We start from the raw sequence: 15,057 nt of genomic DNA, 5'->3' as shown, positions 1-15,057 counted from the left end.
GAGTACAAACTGGAGAAACGCGTGAAGAAAGGCGTCGAGTCTCTGATCACAGAGTTGGAGATGATGCACACCGTTCTACGCAAGATTGGTGACAAGCCGCGGGAGCAGTTCGACGAGCAGGTCCTCATCTGGGCGGGCAAAGTGAGGGAGCTCTCCTACCGCCTGGAGGATGTAGTCGACAGTTTCGTCCTGCGCGTGGAGGACGACGGCCATGACCGTGGCTCCACCAACATGAAGAACAAAGTCAAGAAGTTCCTCAAAAGGGCCACCAAACTGTTTACCAAGGGTAAGGCTCTTCATCAGATCTCCGATGACATTGAAGAAGCTCAGCGGCTCTCCAAGGAGTTGGGCGACCTGCCTCAAAGGTATATGCTTGACGCGCAGGCAAACAATAGTGGTGATGCCATTGAACCTCGCTTGAAGGCGGTGTACAAAGATGTCACAGAGCTCGTTGGGATAGATCTCGTAAGAGATGAGCTGATCGAGAAGCTTTGTGATTGTCATGAGAAGTCCAAGGACCACTTAAGGACCATGTCTATTGTTCGATTTGGCGGACTGGGCAAGACAACTCTGGCCAAAGCAGTGTATGATAAGATCAAAGTGCAGTTTGACAGAGTAGCTTTCGTTTCCGTGTCTCGAAGTCCTGACATGACCAAGATTTTCAAGAAGATCTTATATGAACTTGACAAGAGCAAGTACACAACTATCAATGAAGCTGCTAGGGACCATGAACAACACCTCGATGAATTGAGGAATTTTCTTCAGGATAAGAGGTATGTAAGTAGTAGCAAAAGATGATCTTTATTATTTCCAAGAGAGCATATAATGCTAGTGAATAGCGTATATTCCAAGTAAGATTTATTTTTGTTTTATTAAATGGACGCTAACATTGGGCTTACTTTTGTGTTTTATATGCATCTTCCAGTCATGCACCATATATCTATGTTTCTAACCGATTAATGTTTTCTATAAATTTCATGAGCTGGCAATACCTTCTCATAATTAATTTGGAACTGAATAAACATAATCATATCTATATTGGTTGATTTACAAACTAATGCTCTAAAGAAAACATATAGGTACCTCATTGTAATTGACGATATATGGGATGAAGAAGCATGGGGATTGACCAAGTGTGCTTTCTCCGACAACTGTTTTGGTAGTCGAGTAATGACTACCACCCGCATAGGCAGTATCTCTGAAGTATGTTGCTCTTCTAGTGATGATATAATATATCAGATGAAACCTCTTACAGATGATGACTCCAAAAGACTCTTCTATAAAAGAATATTTCCTCAAGGAAGTAAGTGTCCTGATGAATTGGAGCAATTATCTAGAGAAATCTTAAAGAAATATGGTGGAATACCACTAGCCATCATTACTATTGCTAGCATTTTAGCTAGTAATGGTAAAGATCAACAGATAAAGCCAAAGAATCATTGGGACAGCATACTTGGCTCTATTGGTCATGGACTTGCAGAAGGTGGTAGTGCGAAGGACATGAAGAGAATGTTGTCCTTTAGTTATTATGATTTACCTTGTCATCTGAAGACTTGTTTACTATATCTCAGTATATTTCCAGAGGATTTTGAGATAAGGAGAGTCCGGTTGATATGGATGTGGATAGCTGAAGGGTTTGTCCAAGGTGGAAATCAAGAAACTGGACTATTTGAGCTTGGAGAGAGCTACTTCAATGAGCTCGCAAATAGAAACTTGATTCAACTGGTAGGTGTTGACGTTGAAGGCAAGGCGAGAGGTTGTCGCGTCCATGATATGGTGCTTGATCTCTTATGTTCCCTGTCCAGTGACCAAAACTTTGTTACAATATTAGATGGTACTCAGCAAAGCAAACCTATTTCACACAGGCAGAGTCGCAGATTATCTTTTCAAAATAGCATGTCAAAACTCACCCCTCATCGGGCCGATACCACAAGTATGTCACAAGTGAGGTCTGTTGTTCTCTTTAGAATTGATATTGATCTGATCCAGACTATTTCACGCTTTGAAGTTTTACGTGTATTGGATTTAGAAGGTTGTGATCTTCGGGAAGTTCGCCACCATATTGATCTTAGGTGTATTGGAAATTTATTACACCTAAGATATCTGGGTCTAAGAGAAACTTTCCTTGGTGAGGTCCCTGTGGAAATAGGAAAGCTACAGTTTTTGGAGACACTCAACTTAGCAGTAAGTGGACCAGAGCTGCATAAATCAAGTATGGTGATTCCGTCAAGTGTTGTCCGCCTAAGACATTTGATGTGCCTAAATGTATCATGTGCGGTGTTACCTGTTGGGATCAGGAACCTGACGTCCTTAGAAGAGCTGACTGGAGTATTGGTGGATGGTTCTTCTGAGACTGAGAAAGAGCTAGGGCAACTAACCGATCTGAGAGTGCTCGTACTTAAATGGAATGGGACCGATGAGAGTGTGTGTAATTCTTTGGTGGTGTCCCTAGGCAATATGCAGAAAATTCAAAGTCTACATATTAACGGCCACAACGGTGCAAGGCTTGATGTCAGCTGGGATGGCTGGGTGCTCACTCCACAGCTTCGCACCCTTGTGTTTAATGATTGCACCACGACATTGCCTATGTGGGTTAATTCATCATCATTTCCCCACCTCTCCTACATGGATATTTCAGTGGACAGAGTGCGGCCAGAAGTCGACATTCAGATCCTCGGGAAGCTTCCCGCTCTTCGTTCTCTTATCCTGTGGACCAGCAAACCTCAGCACACTCATGTCGAAACATTCGTCGTTGGCGCTAATGCATTCCCATGTTTGAGAGAGTGCACATTCTACCATTTTCTCACGGGGCCATCTATGTTTCCACGAGGAGCTATGCCAAGGCTTGAAATCCTGGCGTTCTTAGCCCGAGCGTCGGATATTGCCGGAGGTGACCTGGATGTCGGCATGAGGCACCTCCCTTCCCTCTAGCAAGTCACGGTTTTCCTTTGGCATTGGCTTGAGGAAGGCAGCTCTTCATATAAGTGCGGGTATGAAGCAGATGTTGCGCTGAGGCGTGCAACGGACACCCATCCCTGTTAAACTGTATATTGTTAGTATATAGGAGTCAGTTTATATCTGTACTTATCTCCTGTAACTACCTGTATATTGTGCCCTAGCTGCACCCTATAAATACATCTCCCCGGCCACCACATTGGTTGCGCCGATCCAATCTTCTTCATCTCCTGTTTCACATGGTATCAGGCCTACCCGCGTGATTGCATCATGGGCTCCCCTACGGCTTCCGCTTCCTCCTCCGCCGCCCTCACCACGCTCTCCCTGCCCGCCACCTTCAATGGGCCGCCGGCCTCCGCCGTTCCCTCTCCCTCTGCCAGCCTCATCACCGCCAAGCTAACCACCTCCAACTTTCTCATCTGGAAGGCACAAGTTCTTCCTCCTCTTCGCATCGCTGGCGCCACGGGCTACGTCGATGGCACCATGCCACCTCCCTCCAAGTTCCTGGATCCCGATGACAAGGGAGTGCGCGCCCCCAATCCGGAGTATGCAACCTGGTTCCGCCAGGATCAGATTGTCCTCAGCTACCTCCTTGCCTCTATTTCTGATGAGGTGCTGCAACAAGTACATCAGCTGGAGACCTCTCGTGCCATCTGGTCACACGTCGAGGAGATGTACACCATCCATTGCCGCGCCAGCATTGTCCAGATCAAGATGGACATGGCGGTCTTCAGGAAAGGAACCCTCTACATGGCGGACTACTTCGCCAAGATCCGCGCCAACGCCGACCAGCTTGCAGCCGTCAGCCGCCCCATGCGCGACGAGGACATCATCACCGCCGTCATCACGGGCCTCGACAACGACTACGAGCCCCTCATCACCGCGTACACCACTCGTCCCGAGGGCATGACGCTTGGTGAGTTCTACTCCCACGCGATCTCCTTCGACCGGCGCCGCGAATACAACGCTGCCCGTCTTCATCTGCAGCATGGCGGCTCCTCCGTCAACTATGTCGCCCGCGACTCCGCCGGCAACACCAACAACTCCAATCGCGGCAAGGGCAACTACCGCGGCAAGGGCCGCGGCAACTCTGGAGACCGCGGTGGCTACAACAACAACTCCCGTGGCGGCGATCGCGGGAACCGCGGTGGTGGCAGTTCGCGCCAACAAGGCGATTTCGGTGGCAATCGCGGTGGTGATCGCGGTGACTACGGCGACCGTGGCGATCACCGTGTTCAGTGCCAGCTCTGCCGCGGTCCGGGGCACTACGCCTGGGAGTGTGGTCAGCGCTATAACCATGCGTTTTAGCCGTCACAGTCCAAGATGGCTGGCCTCGCTGCTGCGTCCCCTCCCTCCATCCTCGGTGATCCGGCTTGGTTCACTGACACCGGGGCCACGGATCACATCACGGGCGATCTGGATCGCCTGACGGTTAGGGAGAAGTACCCTAGACGAGATCACATCCACACAGCAGACGGCTAAGGTTTGCACATAGCTCATCGTGGTCATGCCATTCTTCCTACTCCTTCTGCACACCTTAAACTTCGCAATATCTTACATGTTCCCAACGCTGACAAAAACCTTCTCTCTGTCAATCGCCTTGCTGTTGATAATCATGCGTATCTAAAGTATTATCCTACTCATTTTCTTATGAAGGATTTGACCACCAAGAAGGTTCTACTCCAAGGCAGATGTGAAAATGGGCTTTATCCCATTCGGCCATCAACTCATCATGCACTGTCTTCGTTTAGATTGTCAGCCGAGGACGCAAGGCTCGGCCATCCATCCACCCAAGTTGTTCAACACATTTTATCTTCCAATAAACTTGCTTCGACTAGTCGGTCTATGACCCATGTGTGTAATGCATGTCAACAAGGCAAAGCACACCAGCTTCCATTTCCTAGGTCTTCAAGTGTTTCCTCTCTTCCATTAGAACTCGTGTTTTCGGATGTGTGGGGACCTGCCAAAACATCATCTGGTGGGTTCCAGTACTATGTCTCATTTATTGATGATTATAGTAAATTTGTGTGGATTTATCTTCTTAAGAGAAAATGTGATGTGTTTGATGTTTTTCGTGACTTCCTTGCTCATGTTGAACGCCTCTTATCTCGCAAGATCCTATGTGTTCAATCTGATTGGGGTGGGGAATACGAGAAGCTTAGCAACACATTTTTTCGTCAACTTGGCATCATGCATCATGTTTCTTGTCCACACACACATCAACAAAACGGTTCCGCCGAACGGAAGCACCGTCACATTGTTGACATGGGACTTTCCTTATTATCACATGCGTCTATGCCACTACGCTTTTGGGATGAGGCCTATCTTTCAGCATGTTATCTCATTAATCGACTCCCTAGTCGTGTCATTGGCAATCTTAGCCCTATGGAAAAATTGTTCACCACCAAACCTGATTACACGTTGCTTCGCACATTTGGATGTGCCTGTTGGCCAAACATGCGCCCCTACAATACACACAAACTTGCTTTTCGATCTCATCAATGTGTTTTTGTTGGGTATAGCATTTGTCACAAAGGATATAAATGCCTTCACCTTCCTACAGCACGTGTTTATATCTCTCGAGATGTCACGTTTGATGAAAAGGTTTTTCCTTTTGCCAGCCCCTCTGCCTCTCCCATACCACCTCGCGTTGCAGAACATACCATACTCTTTTTTCCGCATGACCAAATGAACTATGTTGCACCTGTTCTGCCTTCTAATCTGGATGCAGGGACTCCCTTGGCGCAGAAGATCCCAGGTGCGACAGGGGCGGCGTCCCAGGAAGATCCGGGCACGGGATCCGGAGCAGATCCGCCCTCGGATCGCGCGGCCTCCGCTGCCAGCGACGCGCCAGACGCGCGTGGGGTGGCCAGTTCCCAATTGGGCCACGCGGCGGCTGTGGAAGGCCCGGTCGGCTCGTCGCCCGCCTCGTCCCCCTCAGCGGCGGGGCCCGCCACTGGCCCGGCTCCCTCCCGACCCGACCCGCAGCTGGCGTCTACCCACGTGTCGCCTCGCCAGTCCATGGGCTGGCCCTCTCCTGCGACAGGCGCGTCGACGCTGTCCGGTCCCTCCTCGGGATCGCAGCTGGATTCTCCTGACGCACCTGCTGGTGGCGCGGGATCCCAGGAGGATCGGTGTTCCTCCCCATCTCCCGCGTCCGGATCTTCTGCGCCGTCCGGATCATCTGTGCATGAGACTCCTGCACCTCCTGCGCATACAATGGTGACACGCACACGTGATAACACTCACAAACTTCTGCACCGTACGGATGGTACTGTCAACTACGATCCGTCCAAGCGTGCCTTTCTGGCTTCTCGGGAACCCAGGGATCTTCGTGAAGCGTTGGGATCTCCTGCATGGCGTGATGCTATGCAGTTTGAACTGGATGCCCTTCGCCACAATGGTACATGGACACTTGTTCCGCCACCACCTCATGCCAATGTGATTGACTGCAAATGGGTTTTTAAGGTTAAGTACAAGGCTGATGGCACTGTTGATCGTCACAAAGCTCGTCTGGTTGCCAAAGGGTTCAAGCAACGCTACGGCCTCGATTATGATGACACATTCAGCCCAGTTGTCAAACCAGTCACGGTTAGACTGGTTCTCTCCATTGCTGTCTCTCGAGGTTGGTGTTTGCGCCGGTTGGATGTCCAAAACGCTTTTCTTCATGGAGTTCTTAAAGAACAGGTGTATATGCGACAACCACCAGGGTTTGTTGATGCCTCTGCTCCTCGATATTTGTGCAAACTCAGGAAGGCCATCTATGGGCTCAAACAGGCTCCCAGGGCCTGGTATTCTCGGTTAAGCTCTCGCCTGCTTCAACTTGGTTTTGTGGCGTCCAAAGCAGACACCTCTCTGTTTATCTTCCATCGTGGCGGTGTCACCATGTTTATGTTAGTTTATGTCAATGACATCATTGTAGCAAGTTCGTCACCAACCGCAACGACTAAGTTGCTTGCTGATCTTCATGCCACGTTTGCTCTCAAGGATCTGGGTCCTCTGCATTTTTTTCTTGGTGTTGAGGTGAAGTCGTCGCCCCAAGGGATTGTGCTCTCTCAACAGAAGTACATTGGTGATATTCTTCATCGAGCCAACATGGAACATTGTAATGTGTCCACTACTCCCATGTCCTCGAGTGAGAAGATCAGCAAGGAAAGTGGGGCACCTCTCTCTCACGATGACAATACTAAATATCGCAGCCTAGTCGGAGCACTTCAGTACTTAATGTTGACTCGGCCGGATATCTCTTTTGCTGTGAATAGTGTTTGTCAGTTTCTGCATGCACCAACAACTGCACACTTTTTAGCAGCCAAGAGGATACTCCGGTATCTCAAGTATACTCGTGGTATGAGTCTCTCCATTCGTCGGTCACCTTCAATGGTATTGAGTTGCTTCTCTGATGCGGACTGGGCCGGGTGCAGTGATGATCGCCGCTCTACAGGAGGCTTTGCAGTCTTTCTTGGTCCAAATCTTGTCTCCTGGAGCTCCAGAAAACAGGCCACCGTCTCTCGATCTAGTACAGAATCCGAGTACAAGGCCATTGCCAATGGCACAGCTGAGATAATCTGGATTCAGTCTGTTCTTGGAGAACTTGGAGTCTTCATGCCTCGGCCTCCAGTATTATGGTGTGACAACCTGGGTGCCACTTACCTGTCTGCTAATCCAGTGTTTCATGCCAGGACCAAGCATATAGAGGTGGATTTCCACTTTGTTCGAGAAAGGGTTGCAGCCAAGGCATTGGATGTAAGGTTCATCTCTTCCAAGGAGCAAGTTGCTGACATCTTCACCAAACCACTTGCTGAAGTGCCCTTTTTCTCGAATAGATACAATCTGAATCTCCTTGAAGGACGTTCAGATTGAGGGGGGATGTTAAACTGTATATTGTTAGTATATAGGAGTCGGTTTATATCTGTACTTATCTCCTGTAACTACCTGTATATTGTGCCCTAGCTGCACCCAATAAATACATCTCCCAGGCCACCACATTGGTTGCGCCGATCCAATCTTCTCCATCTCCTGTTTCACAATCCCAACCGCCCCACTCTTCAGACCTGTCGTGAGTCCTTTCTTTCTTTCGGGTTTCTTGTGTAGATTTGGCTTAATTCTATTTCTACAAACAGTACACATGCTCATTCCTTTTTTTTTTCTCAGCTGATTATTCCCCATGCTGTCCTGTGGGTTCGCTGTGTGTTAAAGGCCCAGGCTGTTTCAGATCGTCCAGCAGAAGCACCAGCGATAGGGGCAGTGGCAGGCGGTGGCTGCCATTGACAGGAACTTCCTGAACCACGTTGCAGCTCCATGACTACTCTGCTGCTGCTGCTGCCTCACACTTGCACCTGCAGCATTTAACTAGAATTCAGGAACATTGAGTTCATCATGCACGATTTGCTAATAATAATTCAGTACAGACAGTAGAGCCTAGATGACCGACGTCCATGTGTTTATGCACCTGTTTGTGTTGCACCCGGTTGACACCAGTACCTAGCAGAGTATGTTTACAGCAGACTATACTCTGTTTTACTTACTGAATTTGTCAACAGCTAACCCTGATTTCAACTAGCTCGATATAGATTGCAGGTCAGCACTACATACTAAACATCACAGCAACATAGTAGACCAGCTAGCTAGCAGCTCTGTGAAACAGTGCGTACACGCTTACACTAGTTGCATTACTGGTGTGACATGCTTTGCTGGACATATCCGTTGGATATAATTTTGTAAACTGGATTAGCATTCATATTTAGATGTTCCAAAATAGTTTGCACTTTGTTTATCAGTTTCTCTGTTGGGGTTTCCTGATATGTTAGTTAGGTGGTCATTCAGAGCTTCGAGTTATTTAGGTACAAGTTTGTTCGAGTGTTCGTCTTGTTATTTAGGTACAGGTTTGTTCGTGTGTTCGTCTTGTTCTAGTTTGGAGCATGAAGGCGAGTTTAGATGAATATCTTGTCTACGATTGTTTTGTTTATTTTGTCATCAGTTATTAGTACAACCAGCATCTTTTCTTGCTGTTTCATACTGGGTGCTGCTGTGACCTTCCTTCTGGCTCGCGCCCTCCATTGATGCCCACATGCCTTTGACGATGACTTCCCTTCTCGGGTCTGCGGACACCGCCGTTCCAAGTGTCTTGGTAGTGCTGGGCAGGGACAACCTTGAGAAGAAAGCCATTAGGATAGCTCTGAGCAATTCAAGGCTGGAGTTGGCTCCAAACGCTCAATCTTGATATGCAATGATTGTGCTTCTACTGCTAGTGAATCATGTGTCGTGGTGACGAGTAATCATATGTCGTGGTGAATCATGTTTCTAATGATATCTGTGCAGCATTGGACTACTAGATACATTCAGCAGTTCTACTAGATACAAATGCAAAGTTCAGAAGAGCATAAGCAAGAGATGTACATTATCCGATTCCCTCATGTACATACGTACATACATAGCATGCGGAAATAAGTAAAATCAAATTCAGCACAAACTGCCAGCATTACTGCAACTGTCGACCTGTTTGTTTGGTTGCAACATCACAAACCAACTTCTTGACATACATCACATAGGGCACTGAATAAATAAATAAGTAGCAGTCATCAAATCCAACGCTCCTGCCAACATTACTATAAAACAGATGACATCCTTGGCATCATCATCCTTGGCAACTTGTTGAAACGTCTTTCACTGTCTTGCGGTGCCTAAAGCCTCTCTCAAACGTCAACCAGTAGCAAATAGATTAACAAAAATAAGCTGAGGCAGCAGCAGACCGTCCATTATACATAGAAGAGGCAATGTTCACATGTACAAAATGGAAAAACAAGGCAGCAAAAGGGATTACATTCTTACATGCTGGATCACACAACATATTTGCTGGGGATGTGCTCAATCTTTTCTCAGTTCGGATGTGCGACTGTTTTACAGGACTTCATCAACTCATCGTTGCAAAGCGATAGAAACAATTTCTCAATAGACTGGGGCAGTGTTGGAATAGACCGGATATTCTTGCATCCCACGATATGCAGTACCTTGAGCAACGCGAGGTACTCCATGTTGCCTAGTAATGAGTCCCAGCTGCAGGAGTAAATATAGAGCACACGAAGATGAGGGAAAGCCTCAAATTCAGGACCAGGTCCTAGTTGGCTGCATCCCCAGAGGGAAAGATTTCCTAGGCCCTCTGGGCCACCGCTCTGCTTACCCACCATCCAATCTGGGTACGTTGAACCTCTGTATCCAAATATATCAAGTTTTTGAAGCCCCACAGGAGGGCACAGGCCCTCAAGTACCTCTGCTTCAACTTCTGGACTGCACCTTGTATCATCATCCCATACCAACCTCAGTTCTGTGAGCCATTCCTTGGCAGCTAGATTGGCTTCAAGAGCTTCCTCCTTGCTTTTCACATTTTCAAGGTCATGGATATGCAGACTGCCACGAAGCTTTTTTAGGTCCCTCAGCTGCTTCACCTCATACCCTTGTTCATTCCTTACACTGAAGCATGCTAGCGTTTGGAGTGAGATCAGCCTGCCCAAGTTAGGGAATTTCACGATTCCCAGGCAGATCATGTGCCGCAAGTTGATAAGGTCAGCAAAGGGGAATTCCGAATTTTTTCCAAGATTAAAATCTAGCAGCTGGATATGGTGAAGTTTAGTTAGTGCGCTTGGTAAAATTAAAGAGCATGAGTAGATTGTCCTGAAAGCAAGATAGCGTAGGTGCTTTAACTGAGCAATAGATTTTGGGACCCAGAACGAGAACTTATCGGATTTCCTGATTCCAAAATGTGTCTTGCTGAAAGCAATGGCTAGTACCCGCAATTTCGGCAGCCTATTGCATATACTCTCAATAGCTTTTTCCTCAACTGGTGTATCCTCTTCAACAACATCAATGATGAGAGTGCGTAAATTTTCCAATCCAAGGATCTTCTTACTAATCAATTCTGCATCATAATTCTGATCAAAAAGATGGCGGACGTCTTGAGGGACTTCTTCGTGTTCCAGCCTTCTCCTCTGTGGCCCTTGTATTCTCAATTCTGAAGCAATCACTTCCAGCAACCTCGGCTAATAAATCATGCAGCAGATCATGAATTGTGAAGTATTCTACTTCAGAGTAATCATCTACTTGTGGTTGCAGAAATGAGCATGACATTAACTCTTGAATGTAGGCCTCGGCTACATCTTCCATGCCCTCTGTTGCACAACTGCTCTTTACAAACCCTTGCGCTATCCACAGACGAATTAACTCATCCCTTCTCAACTTCGATCTTCGGGGAAAATATTGCAGAATTCAAAGCAACGCCTGATGTCTGGATTAAGCGGCTGATAGCTCCACCAAAGAGCTTCCATGGTGCCATTCAACATTCCATGGTTTGCAGTGTTTTTCCAAAACTTGATATCTGGGTTTGTCCCAAGCCGTCCTGCCACTGCCACTGCAGCAATAGGTGGTTGGTGTAGCTTCTCTGCAATCACTCTGCCAACTCGTATAAATTCTTCTTCATCAGCAACACTTGTGTCGCCCAGTGCATAATGCATAAACATCAAAAAGTATAGATCCTCGTCCAAATCAGGCATTTCAGTAGGTTCATCATCACAGAGAGCTCTAGTTGCAACTTTTGTTCGAGCCGTCACCAAGATTTTGCTTCCTTTCATCCCAACATTGAGTGGAGAGATTAGTTCCTCCAGTTGTGGGTCGTTCTTGGTATTCACCCAGAGATCATCCAATATCAACAAGAAACGTTTGCCACGCAATGCCTCCTTCAACTTCTCTTCAAGCTCCTCACGGTCTGAAATATTGGAGTGCCGATCTCCGGTAATATCCTTCAGCATTTCATGAAATATATCATGGACACTGAAAGTCTCCGAAACATGAATGCACATGGTGGTGTCAAAAAGTTTCTCCTCCTTGCATTCCTCCTCTATGTAATCTCGAGTATATCGTGCAAAGGTAGTCTTCCCAGACCCTGCAACACCATATATGCCAATCACCGAGTAACACGGACTAGTACCCGAGCTCGGTGATGTCTCACGGAGCTTTGCCATGATATTATCACGCAACGCCTCTCGACCAAATACCTTCCGCTTGCTAGCAGTTCTAATTCTGCTCCTGTTCTTGTTGGCAATATCATTCGGTGCACTCTTGCTTGCTGTGCCCAATAGTAGATACTTCTTTACTTCATTGACGGTGCTTTCTACCTTCTTCATTGACGGTGTTCCGTCTAGGGATAGCAACAACAACAACAACAACAACAACAACAACAACAAAGCCTTTAGTCCCAAGCAAGTTGGGGTAGGCTAGAGGTGAAACCCATAAGATCTCGCAACCAGCTCATGGCTCTGGCACATGGATAGCAAGCTTCCATGCACCCCTGTCCATAGCTAGCTCTTCGGTGATACCCCAATCCTTCAGGTCTCTCTTAACGGACTCCTCCCATGTCAAATTCGGTCTACCCCGCCCTCTCTTGACATTCTCCGCACGCTTTAGCCATCCGCTATGCACTGGAGCTTCTGGAGGCCTGCGCTGGATATGCCCAAACCATCTCAGACGATGTTGGACAAGCTTCTCTTCAATTGGTGCTACCCCAACTCTATCTCGTATATCATCATTCCGGACTCGATCCTTCCTCGTGTGGCCACACATCCATCTCAACATACGCATCTCCGCCACACCTAACTGTTGAACATGTCGCCTTTTAGTCGGCCAACACTCAGCGCCATACAACATTGCGGGTCGAACCGCCGTGCTGTAGAACTTGCCTTTTAGCTTTTGTGGCACTCTCTTGTCACAGAGAATGCCAGACACAGTGGCATTCTCCTGCAAGAAGCAAAATCTCAAATGAGTATTGCCAGACACATATCTATTCTGTCTCTTTGGCATAGGTGATTGTAATGCAGAACAAGTTAGATATCATGGTGAAACGGAAACAAGAATAGCCATGCAGAAGAATACTAAAATCATTGTTAAACCAAAACTGACTGTTATCCTCAGTAAAAAAATAAAAATAAAATAAACTGGCTATTAGTGACTCCATAATTAAGTTCAACATGGATTTCGCGCACTACATACAGACATGGAAAGTAGGAAACAAATAAAACATTATTAAAGCACAAATGGTAAACAAGGAAACATATAGTAATGATAACAAATATTGTTTACATTCCAATCTGAAATGCTATGCCTAGAAAACTCCCTATTATGAGGCAAATACAACCATTTGGCGACTACACAAATAAGGTAATTACAGTGGTTAGCAGTTAAGAAAAATACTATAGTGCCATTTGAAGGGCGCATACATATGACATGACATGTTTGTCTGCACAACATAAATATAATTTTGAACACATGCTGAGAGAAAATTCAAAAAAAGGATCCTTTTTTACACATGTACATAGAGGGCATATAAGATAAGGAATTGGTGGTGAAATCAGGTGTGTACCTGGAAACTTGTGATACCAACCACGTCATACGACAAATCTCTGTAAAAGCAGGCAACCTCCAAGGCATGATCTAACCAGTTCTTCAATAAGTCGAAGGAGCTGCAAAAGCAAGACAGCCACCGGTCTGAGGAGTCCAAGGATGCACTAAGCCGAACAAACTCATCAGAGGATGCAGCAGTTGTAATTGCCAGAATTGATTCGTTTGAGCCTGCAGCACTGGAAGTCATCGGAACAGGCTCCTCATCCGTGGCCGCAATATCGATAGTCACCTTACCGGGGTCTTCGGTTGTGGCCGCAATATCAGTAGTCTCCGCGACTGGCGACTCTGAACTGCGTCGGAACCACCGACACAAGGAGCTCCTCCGGATCCATTGCATTAGCCGAGACAATCGCTTCCAGAGGATTCGTGCAATCTCAAGGCAGCAAGAAATGGAGGTCTCCACGGCACCATGGAGGCGATGTACAAATCTGAAGCGGTACAAGTCAATCTCCTGCTGGTCATCCAAGATGTCTTCCACTTCCTCCCGAGCATGCCTGAGCATGCGGTCCATCCTGTCGAGCGCGGCCACCACATCGATGTCCGCTTGCTTGTCTCCTCTGCGCATCATCCTCTCTTCCTCTATGGCCCTCATCGTCTTCTTCAGCTCCGGGATGATGTGGATCTCCAGCTCTTGGAGCTTCTGCGACGCGTCGAAGCCGAGGCAGGAAAGGATCTTGGGCATGAAGAAGGTGATGACTGGCGACGCCAACCAGCCAACCACCGCCAGAAGCGCGGCAGAAGTCACTTCCAAACCACCGGCCATGGAAAGCTGTGGATTTTACGGAATGGTCTTTTTGCTGCGAAAGAATAACAGTTTGTCTAATTCACATCTAAATATTTTTTTAAGAATGTCACATATAAGCTCCCACAAATATAAAATGCAGCAACAAAAAAATTAGGACAAAAAAATAGACCACAAACAGGGTGGACATCAGCTTATCCTAGACAGACCCAAAGAATAATGAAGAGTGTGAAAGGGGGATTTTCTATTTCTTTTTCTACCGGAGGCGACACGGAGAGAGGAGTGTTTTGGAAAGAGTGGTGATCTTCCGTTACCTTGTTAACGAGGAAGAGATCTATCGCCAAAAGCCGATGCTGATGTCACCGTCAGGCCGCCGCGGCGGAGAGTCGCCAGTGGCGGGGCGGCTGGTTTTGCTCCGGAAAGGGGATTTCTTTTTTCCGGAAACGGCGAGGCAGCTTGAAAGTCGAGGAGGAAGAAAGCGCTCCCGAGCAGCTGTCCGTTGCCGTGGAGGGTCGGCGACTAGGCGGTGGAGGAGCTGGATGGGGTTCTGGAGCAGAAGCCTTTAGCTACATGGTTGAAGGGGAAAAAAGTATCCGCCGTCCGGGCGCTGTGGAGGGCGGCGAGGGCGTCGCCGGTGGGTGGTGGGCGGTGGGAGGTGTGGGTGGCTGGGTGTTTGGCGGTGGGGAGCTGGAGTTCTCGGTGCGGGAAGCGAAGAATGCACGGTGGAGGTTTCGAAACAGGGGAGCGGCTGGACCTGGACGGAAGCTTTCCTTTTCCCTTTTGGTAGAAATAATATGATGTTTCAATAATAGCCAGTGTACTTCAGAAATTTCTCCTTGGTGCCAAAAAGGCTTCAACCATGATCTCTCCTCGGGCGGGTAGCACCTCAGCTCTGATTATTCCTTATGGACAGC

General features: G+C 47.5%; 1 protein-coding gene and 1 pseudogene across 1 annotated transcript; one reads left to right on the top strand and one right to left on the bottom strand.

Moving 5' to 3' along the window:
* Positions 1-6: 6 nt before the first annotated feature.
* Positions 7-3,184, top strand: LOC119298799 (disease resistance protein RGA5-like). The gene is made up of 2 exons (XM_037576099.1): positions 7-773; positions 1,080-3,184. The coding sequence occupies exons 1-2, from the start codon at positions 61-63 to the stop codon at positions 2,929-2,931; spliced, it is 2,565 nt and encodes an 854-aa protein (XP_037431996.1). The 5' UTR covers positions 7-60; the 3' UTR covers positions 2,932-3,184.
* A 6,307-nt stretch (positions 3,185-9,491) lies between these two features.
* On the bottom strand, positions 9,492-14,190 carry LOC119314998 (annotated as a pseudogene).
* Positions 14,191-15,057: the final 867 nt, after the last annotated feature.

Source organism: Triticum dicoccoides, chromosome 1B (assembly GCF_002162155.2).
Source record: "Triticum dicoccoides isolate Atlit2015 ecotype Zavitan chromosome 1B, WEW_v2.0, whole genome shotgun sequence".
NCBI classification, from domain to species: domain Eukaryota; kingdom Viridiplantae; phylum Streptophyta; class Magnoliopsida; order Poales; family Poaceae; genus Triticum; species Triticum dicoccoides.
Note: the sequence above shows the minus strand (reverse complement) of the source record. Positions and strands in the feature narration are given on the sequence as shown.